General features: G+C 52.2%; 1 protein-coding gene across 1 annotated transcript in view; it reads right to left on the bottom strand.

Moving 5' to 3' along the window:
* Positions 1-4,394: 4,394 nt before the first annotated feature.
* Positions 4,395-9,745, bottom strand: part of Fbrs (fibrosin) — a 20,804-nt gene continuing 15,453 nt past the window's right edge. The window contains exons 15-21 of the mRNA XM_004622972.3: positions 8,427-8,456; positions 8,024-8,095; positions 7,564-7,681; positions 7,395-7,475; positions 6,486-6,569; positions 6,162-6,369; positions 4,395-6,079 (exon numbers count right to left, since the gene is read on the bottom strand). Coding sequence (XP_004623029.3) covers positions 5,491-6,079; positions 6,162-6,369; positions 6,486-6,569; positions 7,395-7,475; positions 7,564-7,681; positions 8,024-8,095; positions 8,427-8,456 — 1,182 coding nt within the window. The 3' untranslated portion in view covers positions 4,395-5,490. The remainder of the gene's footprint in view (positions 6,080-6,161; positions 6,370-6,485; positions 6,570-7,394; positions 7,476-7,563; positions 7,682-8,023; positions 8,096-8,426; positions 8,457-9,745) is intronic.

Genomic DNA, 9,745 nt, shown 5'->3' with positions numbered 1-9,745 from the left:
TTTCTTAGACAGGATCTTGTGAAGTTGTTAATTTGGCCAGGCTGAGTTTGAGCTTGCAGGCTTCTTGCCTCAGCCTCCTGAGGAGGTAGCATGCTATAGTTTTTTTGGGTTTTTTTTTTTGTGGAACCGGGGATTGAACTCAGATCCTTGTGTTTGCCAGTCAAATGCTTATCCTACTGAGCCATCTCCCCGGCCCCTATTTTTGTTTTTGTTTTGTTTGTTTGTTTGTTTTGTCAGGTGCCTGGCACACATGCTGGTGATACAGGCATGCTGGGAAGCAGAGAGGGGAAAACAGCAAATTCAAGCCACACAGCAACTCAGCAGGGGGAGACAGCTCAACGCTATCTTCACTTTTTTTTTTTTTTTTCTTTTGCGAAGCTCAATGCTAAATGGCTCTGGGTTTGATCACCAAGACCACAAAAATAATTATTTTGAGGGGGCCAGGGAGATAGCTCAGTAGACTAAGCACTTGCCTGGCAAGTGCAAGGACCTGAGTTCAGTTCCTGGTTCCGCCAAAAAAATAAAAATAATAATAATTATTATTCTGAAGAGCAGGGTCTCATGAAATGGCCGCACTGGACTCAAACTTTCAATTGTCCTACCCCATCTTCCTGATAATTGGAATTAAGGTGGGTGACACCATGCCCAGCTGTAGCAGCATTTTTTTTTAAATTTTATTTATTTATTTATGTGTGTGTGTGTGTGTGTGTGTGTGTGTGCGCGTGTGTGTGTGTGGCCAGCTCAGCCCACCAGGGAGCGGGGCTGGCCGGCATGTGGTGCTGGGGATTGAACCGTGGTCCCTGCGCTTTGCTAAGCTTGCTCTAAGTAGGTGCTCTAGACCACTGAGTCATCTCACCAGCCCCGTGTAGCAGCATTATTTGTAACAACCTACTGTATGTTCTACAGCACAGGGGATTGAGCTCAGGACCTTTCGACTTGACAAGCAGGCGCCTACGCTACTGAGCTATATTCCCTGCCCTAATCTACTGTAAGTGTCCATTAAGGAGGAATAAAAAAAGAATTGATATAGCCACACAATGTAATATTATTTGGCCATAAAAACAAATTAAGCCAAATTGTGGGTGAACCTTGAAGCTGTAGTGCTAAGTGAAAGAACCTGGTTATAAGACCGGTAGAATGCCAGGTGTGGTGGTGCATGTGTGTAGGCCCAGCACTCAGGAGGCTGAGGCAGGAGGATCACTAGAAGTCTGAGGCCAGCCTAGGCCACATAGTAAGGTTAAGGCCATCCTGAACTACACAGTAATACTGTCTCAAAAATAAATAAATAAAAAAACCCTAAAAAACAAAGGGGCCGGGGAGATGGCTCAGTAGAATAAGTGCTTGTCTGGCAAGCACAAGGGCCTGAGTTCAATCCCCGGTTCCGCCAAAAAAAAAATTTAAAACCAAAAAACTCCAAAACCACAACTGGGTGAATTATGTGCTATCAGATGTGAATCATATCTCAATTAAGTTTTTAAAGCTATTTCACAAACTTAAAAAATCTACAGCACAGAAACAATGTACACTGCTTGAGACTACGCAGCTCTCATCTGCGCTTGTTCAAACAAATGCATTACCTAACTCCAGGGTCGCTGTGGCGAAGGCTGTGTTCGGAGCTTCTCCTCTCTGGATGGCCTGAGGAGTTGCCCTGAGCTAGGGACGGAGGAGGGAACGATCAGAGAAGTGGAGTAGCCAGGAGGGGCAGTCAGGAGGCAGCCCTTGCAATTTCTTCCCTTTAACCTCTTAAGTTTAAAACTTTTTTTTTTTTTTTCAGAACAGGGGATTGAACTCAGACTCCTGCACTCACCAGGGAAGTGCTTATTCTACTGAGCCATCTCCCTGGCCTATAAGTTTTAAAACTTTTTAAAAAATATTTTTATTTATTTGGTACAGGGTCTCGCTATGCAGCTTGACTTTTGACTTTTTAGCCTACCCAGTGCTGGGATTATAGGCATGTGCCACCATACTCAGTTTCAGGGCCCCACACAGTGTACCTGGGGTCCCCAGGCTGGCATGGCACATGGTACTGGGGATTGAACCTGGGTCCTTGTGCTTGCCAGGCTGGCGCTTAGACCGCTGAGTTCCCTCCCTTGCTCTAACCTTTTTTTTTTTTTTTTGGCGAAACCGGGAATTGAACTCAGGCCCTTGCGCTTGCCAGGGAAGCACTTATTCCACTGGGCCATCTCCCCAGTATTCCACTGAGCCATCTCCCTGGCCCTAATCTCTTAAGTTTTTTTACGCAGCATATATTTTGTTGGTCTTCTCACAGTGGAATGGAAATCCCAGGAAACCTGGGGAGCATTGCCATGAGTCGGAAGCCAGCCTGGGCTACACAGTGAGTTCAAGGCCAGCTGAAAGGCATAGGGAGATCCTATCTGGAACTTAGGACCTCGAGCTTGCCAACAGGCGCTGTGCCATTGAGCTACATTTTTGAGATCATGTCTCAAAAAACTGTAAATAAGTAAATAAATAAAATCCAGGCCTGATGTCACACACCTGTAATCCCAGGACTCGGGGAGGCTGAGGCAGGACTACAAATTCAAGCTCAGCCCAGCCGATTTTTTTTAAAAAAATATTTATTTATTTATTTACTTATTTATTTATTTATTTTGTGTGTGGCCAGCTCAGCCCACCAGGGGGCGGGCGGGCTGGCATGTGGTGCTGGGGGATTGAACCGAGGTCCCTGTTTTTTGCTTGGCTTAGCTTGTTCTAAGTAGGTGCTTTAGACCACTGAACCATCTCACCAGCCCCAGCCCAGCCGATTTAGTGTAGTAGCAAAACCATGACCGTAGGTTTAAAAAAATGAGTAGAGGATGTAGCTTAGTTCAGCATAACCACCCCCTTCCTACATAGTAGGCTTCTGACTTGGGAGCTGGTGACAGACATGCAACCAGAAGGCAGAAGGGGACAAACAGCAGCTCCAGGTGACCGGGTTTGGGGTATCCAGGGAGTAAGGGAGACCTAGGGGACTGCATGTGCTGATGTATGTGATGTTCCTCTGAAGGGTCATGCTCTGATGCCTCTGGGCACCAGGGAAGCCAGCCTGCTTCAAAGGAACAGAATGGGCAGAGGGGCCTGGGAAGATCACGGTCATCTCAAGGGACAGGCACAGGAGGAAGCAGTCCAGTGGCTTTATTTTCAGAAGCTGCAAACAATCTGCAAGCTAAATCTTGCCTGGCCACCTGTTTCTGACTTATGTTTTATAGAATTCCAGGCATCGAAAGCCTTCCCTAGAAGTCTGAGTTATGTGTGGTGGTGGTGGTGGCAATGATATAAATGATACAGCTGCAAGAAGCCTAGGGCCGGGGAAATAGCTCAGTAGAGTAAGTGCTTGCCTGGCAAGTGCAAGGGCCCGAGTTCAATCCCAGGTTCCGGGGGAAAAAATAAAAATGCAAGCATAGTTAATTCTAGGGGCCAGGAGAGAACCCACCAGATCAGGTTCTAGTATCCATTCCAGCAGTTTCAGGTTTAGGACTAAGCATCTTTTCTCCCCCTTTCCTATGCCAGGGGTTGAACCCAGGACCTCTACACTGAGCTACAGGTGTGCACCACCACACTCACAAAGAATGATGATTTAAATGCAAAATGAGGGCCGAGGAAAATGGCTCAGTGGAATACGTGCTTCCCTGGCAAGCACAAGAGCCTGAGTTCAATCCCTGGTTCCACCAAAAACAAATAAATAAATGCAAAATGAAGTTGTAAAACAGTGTTTCACAGTTTGACTCCTATTTTTCAAATATTTTGGAGGAGCACAAATGAGTCCAGCATGGGCTACAGCCAGACTTGGTGTGAAAATTGAACAGGGCTGGGCGTGGTGGCACTGGCTTATAACCCCAGAACTGAGGCTGAAGCCAGAGGATTGTTGCGGTTTGAGACCAGCCCGGGCTACAAAGTGAGTTCAAGGCTAGCCTGAGCTATGTAGTGAGTCCCTTGTTTCCAAAAAATAAAAAAAATTTAAAAAAAGCATCATTATGTCACCTCTGATAACACAAGAAGTGTGACTTTAGGGTACTTTTACACTACACTATTACTTGTATTTAAATGATATGCTGAATTATACTAACCATGTTACTTGGCAAAAATCAGCTTTGTAGAAATCATCTCTTCTCACAAAACTGAGCTTAAACTTACTCTATGCGCAAGTACACTACAGAGCAGGGTTGCGGCACACAGGAATCTTATGTATTCTTAGGGCGTAGAAAAGCAATATAAAAAGCTTTCAGACCCAGCATCGGTCAACCCAGCGCCTTTAGAAACAGCAGACAACCCCATCCTTCTCAGAACAGGGAACCCCTTAGGCAGGGCAGGGCCTGCCCTGGCCACATCCCTCCCTTGTCCCTGGGCCCAGCCCAACCCGTGCCAGGCGACTCACAGACTGAAAGAGAAGCCGAGCCTCATTGTAACACTCATTTTTATATAAATATCCGCAAGTCATGTTACAGAATAAGCCCCACCGGGGAAAAAAGTCAAAGTTATGGTTTTGTTAACCTGAGCCCTGCCTTCTAGTGGGGCCCAGCCTGGAGACACCTGCTGCTTTGGGAAGGCTGGGGCTGCTGCGCAAGGCTACCAGAGCAGTGGCCTGCTGCCCAGCCCTGGGCCAACCCCTTTCTTTGGTGTATGGTACATGGTGACCTTTTCTGCCCACCCCCCAGCCTGGGCAGGGTTCTGGAGAATAGGGTTCTTCGGAGCAGGGCCCAGGAGTCCTGGGGGCACTTGGAAATGGGCGGGGCACCGAGTCAGTGAGAAGTGGAGTTGAGGGCAGAGTTAATAAGAACGAGTTGGGTGGGGGCCTGGGCTGTCAGCAGGTGGCATTTGCCCTTCCTTGCAGCCTAGGTCCCAAGGTCCCTTTCTCTGGGTCCACCTTCTGCAAGATCGACCCCCATTCCCAGGAATAAGCCCTAGATTCCAGCCCGTCCTTTCCCAGCTCTTCCCCTGCCAGCCCTCCTACCACAGGGGCCAAAGGCTAGGAACACAGCACCAGTCTGAGGATTGAATTAACCAGGAATGGGACTGTTGAGGGGCACCCCTGTAAAAATGTACAAAAGGTCTGGGGGACTATGTGGAAGGGGAGATAAATATGTACATGGAACCCCTTTCCTTTAGCCCCTCTTCTGGCCCTGGGAGGGCATGAGGACTTGGGTGGTAGCTGGAGGGGGGCACTTTGGCCTCTGGCCTAGTGAACCCTTGGGGAGGAGGCCAAGTGCCGCAAAAGGCCTGTAGAGGGGTGAAGGTGACCTCGAGAGGTCAGGAGCCAAGGCCTCTGAAATGAGCCTGCTCACACACCCCCTCAGGCTTGTGGCCTCTGCCCTCCCAGCGACCCCATGGCTCCTGTGACACTTGACCTCCTGGGGGCTGGGGCTTCTGCTCCCAGGTCCATGACCTCAGAGACTGTGAAGTCACGACCTCTGCCTTCTGGCCTTGGCTTAAAGCCTCAGCCACAAGATCTTGTCCAACAGGGAGCTGGAGCTTTGTACCCACTGCACCCCTCCCTCACCTGTCGGCCCGGGCTGGGCCAGGGGCCCGAGGAGGAGAAGTGGGCCGGGGGGCGGGCACAAGTGGAGGTGGTGCCCCCAAAAGGGCTCCCGGGGGGGTCTTGCTGAGAAGATGAGGGGTTCCTGGGGCTGCAGCAGGTGGGGGTGGAGGAGCCAGTCGGCTGTAGAGTAAGGGGTGAGCCGGCTCGAGACCGTAGAGGCGGGCAGCGGCCACGGCCCCAGGTCCAGTCAGCTCCTCTCCAGCCTCATAGAAGCGGGGTGGCCTGGCGAGGCGTGGGGGCCCTGCCAACCATGCTGGCTCTAGGAAGCCAGCACAGCGCTCTGGTGGACTAGGGCCCAGGAAGGGGGGCGGCCGGGGCCTCTCAAACAGCAGGTGAAGGCTCTGAGGCCCAGTGGCTGCAGCAGCGGCAGCGGCGGCGGCGGCGGCAGCAGCGGCGGCAGCAGCAGCAGCAGCGGCAGCAGCCTCCTCTTTCCGCTCTTCCTTTACCCGCACGGACTCCTTGGCAGGCCGAGCCCCTTCCTCACCCGCCCGGGCCTTGGGAGTAGCAGGAGAAACACGGAGCTGGGGCCGTGAGAACGGGAGGTCCCTGGGGGTGCAGACGCAGAGGGTGAGGGTTCCCCAGAGCCATGGCAGGCTGGTGGGCCAGACCTGGGGGCCCGGGGGCGCACCTGTCCTTCTCCTCCTTGGTGATCGAGGGCTCCCTCCGCTCCACAGGCCGCTCCTTGTCTGAGCCTGGGGTCCGGGCAGCCTCCGGGGGCCGCACCCAGGCAGGGAAGGCCAGGGGACTTCGGTGCAGGCGGCCCCAGGGGTCTGGGGGGGAGGCGAAGGCTGGTGGGGCCCCTGGGCTTTCTTTCTGGGCAAAGACGGTGCCGGAGTCTGGGCAGAGAGTAAAGCAGAAAGTGACAGGGGCCCCACGCTGGATTCCTCCCGGGCCCTGCCTCCACACAGCACCCCAGGGCTGCAGCCCCTGCCTTGCCCTCCTTCGCACTCACTGAATGTGGGGCTGCCCAAGCCTCCAAAGGCCCCGTTGGAGAGGGCAGCCAAGGAGGCGAAGCTTGTGGGACGCCCAAAGGGATCTGTGGAGGAAAGCGCAACAGTTAAACCCAGAGCACAGTTAAACCTCTGAGCAGGCACAAGGACGGGCGGGTGGGGTGAGCGGGCCCTGGAGCCCAAGGCACTGACTGAGCTTCTTCCCTGGCATCCAGGCAGCAGCCTCACTCACTAAGCCGAGGCAGACAGGGCCCCTCCCAATTTCAAGGTGACAAACAGGCTGAGAGGTGACATGACTTCTCAGTGGTCCCCAGCGATGAGTGCCACCATCAACCTGATGCACCCATCTGAATGAATCCCCTCCCCCACCAGTCACCAGGACCTGGCTTCGAGCTGTAGCAAGCTACTTCCCAGGGCCTCTGTCGCTTCTCCCCTCTGGCCATGCAGGGCCCTTTCTGGCCTGACTCAAACCTCGCGCACAGGTCACACAGCCATCAGAGCAACTAGCCTGTCCTCCAAAGGAGCCGCAGCCCAGCCCAGCCAGGAAAGCCCGTGTCAACGGCTCAAGCTCCTGTCCTACACAAGCAGGGTTAGTGTCCCAAGACGCCTACCAAGCTCCCTAAGGGCCAGGGATGGTGTTCCTCCAGCCCCTCTCCCAGGTGCCATATGCTCCCTACCACCGAGAGACAAGGTTTGAGCTGGCACCTGACCTTCCTTACTCATTTCAGAGATGATGAAATCTCGGCTCAGAGCTGGTAAGGTAACTTGCCCAAGGTCACAAAGCAAATAGAAGCAGGTCTGCACCATTCTAGTTATCTCTTGGGTCTACTTTTCATTCCAAGCTCGAGAACATCCAGAAGTCAGGGACAAGGGACAAGGCCTGGGTTGCCCAATATGTCTTTGGGTCTTACCAATGTGGGTGCTGGGGCTCAGGAAGGGTCCGTGGGCCCCGGGAGCTGCTGTGAAAGGGTTGGCTGCAGCGTGGACGGCACCTGGGGCAGAGGTAGGAAATCCTGTGAGGCCGAGTGGGCCTCCGGCTACAGATGGGAACCTCAGGCCCTGAGGGCTGGCCAGACTCACCAGTCGCAGTGAAGAGGGAGGCCGGGTGGGAGAGCTCCTGCCCAGGGGGCAGGGCCCCATAGGGCCCGGGAAGGCAGGGCAGGAGGTCGTTCCGAAAGTCAAGCTTGTGGGAATCACCCTGTGTGGGACACAGGGAGAGGGGCAGTGAGGAGCCATGTCTGGTCCCTTTTTTTCCCCTTTCTTAGGTCTCTGTTCTTGGTCTCCATCCCCAGCTCCCGTCCAAGGGCTGGAAACCACCAAGATGGTGCTGGGGTACTCTGCTCTGCTTGTCTCAAGATTTCTCTGACCATTCCTCTAACTGGCCGGAGAACATTGCTAACTGTGGAGCTGCTCGGTAGTGACAGGAACAGGAGTGCATGTCTGTCTAAGCTCCTGCTGAATTCCACTGAAGGAAGACGCCCAGAGCTCAGGCCACCCCTGACTCTCAGAGCCACTCTCCCAAGCCCTCCGGCCCCAGTACCTTTATCTTTTCTTGGTGTCTCAGGATCATGTAAGCCAAGCGCACGTGCATGGCACACCATTTCCCTGGCTTCTGCCGCCCCAGAAGGATGACCAAAGGGAAAGGGAAGGAAAGAACATTCACTCATCGCCCATTCCAGATCCAGCCCTGCCACACAACATCCCCACTCATCAAAGCCTAGGAAACTGAGGCTCAGAGAGATAAGCTGTCTTGCCCAAGGTCCCGTGGCCAGTCACCTGAGCCCAGGTCTGTGACTTGAAAGACTGTTAGTGTCTGCTGCTTCCCACCTGGCTGCCTCTACATCTTGGGCTTCTTGCCCATTCCCAAGCAGGATCCAGCCCTCAGCCAAACACCCTGACACCAGCCCCCAGCCTCATGCAGCTAAGGGCCTCACCAAACTCACCCTCAAAGGTGGCCGGAAATGCTCGGGGATCTGGGGATGGTAAAGGAGAGGTTGTAGGCGATTCACACTTGTTTCCTGACCTTCGTGTCTCATCTCCACATAAACCTCTTCCTAGGAGGAGGACCCATCACACCCATCCCAATGCCTGAGCCCTTTCCTGCCCAAGTCGCAGTTTCTCCTCCATTGTGCCTACTCTAGGCTTCTTTCCTCCAACACCAGCTTTCTGAACCAGGCCCAGGGAAGTGTCCTTTTGGAAGGGGCAGGCAGGACAACCTTCTCAACTGAAGAAGCTATCCTAGGAAGAGGTTTATTTTACCTCAGTACTACTATTTTTGAGACAGCTTTCCCTACGCAGCTCATGCTGGCCTTGAACTTACTACGCATCTCAGGCTGGTCTGGTCTTGAACTTACAGTCCTGCCTCAGCCATCACAGTGTTTGGATTACAGGAGTGAATCACTATGCCTGGCTCACCAGCTTTATATAACATGGAACCATATAAGATAAGATTTCTTTAGAAAGAAAACCTTTTAGGGGCCAGGGAGATGGCTCAGTGGAATAAGTGCTTCCCTGGCAAGTGCAAGGGCTCAAGTTCAATCCCCGATTCCGCAAAAAAAAAAAAAAAAGAAAACCTTTTAAAGGTGTTGGATAGCCTGGTCTAATCTCCTTTCTTCCCTTCCTTCATTCCTTGCTTTTGATGGTACTGGGGATTGAACTCAGGATCTTGCACTTGCCAGGCAAGCGCTTATTCTACTGACCTATCTCCTTGGCCCTAATTTCCTCCTTTGCAAACACATTGTGCGCTTTTCCTAGTGTTTCAAGAGCTCTGGGGTCTACGGCTGCTGCACATGCAAGTGGGAAGAGAAGGCTCAGGCTCCCTAGCCACATCACTAAGCAGACACTGATCTTTGTTTTATGGACAAGGTTTCCTGATTATGATTCCATTTAAATTCTGTTAAATTTGAAAATCCGAACAAAAACCACTCTCCTTTGGGCTAAGAGTACAGCTCAGTGGTAGAACACAAGCCTAGTGTGAGCAAGGCCTTGGGTTTGAAGCCTGACACCACAAAATGCAAAACCATTCCCCCAACAACCTCCTCACTCCCGGGATGACCTCAGTAAAACTCCTATTTCTTAGATCTGGACAATTCTCTTGCAGAAATCCTCTCTCCTTAGACACCCAGGGATATCTCTATGTTTTTTTTTTTTTTTTCCAGAACCGGGGATCGAACTCATGCCCTTGCACTTGCCAGGGAAGCGCTTATTACACTGAGTCATCTCCCCAGCCCCTTTTTAAAAAAATGTTCTTTTTTTTTTTTTT

This window comes from Octodon degus, unplaced genomic scaffold, assembly GCF_000260255.1.
Source record: "Octodon degus isolate 3935 unplaced genomic scaffold, OctDeg1.0 scaffold00001, whole genome shotgun sequence".
Taxonomy (NCBI): Eukaryota; Metazoa; Chordata; class Mammalia; order Rodentia; family Octodontidae; genus Octodon; species Octodon degus.
The sequence above is the reverse complement of the archived record's forward strand: the minus strand, read 5'-3'. Positions and strand labels throughout refer to the sequence as shown.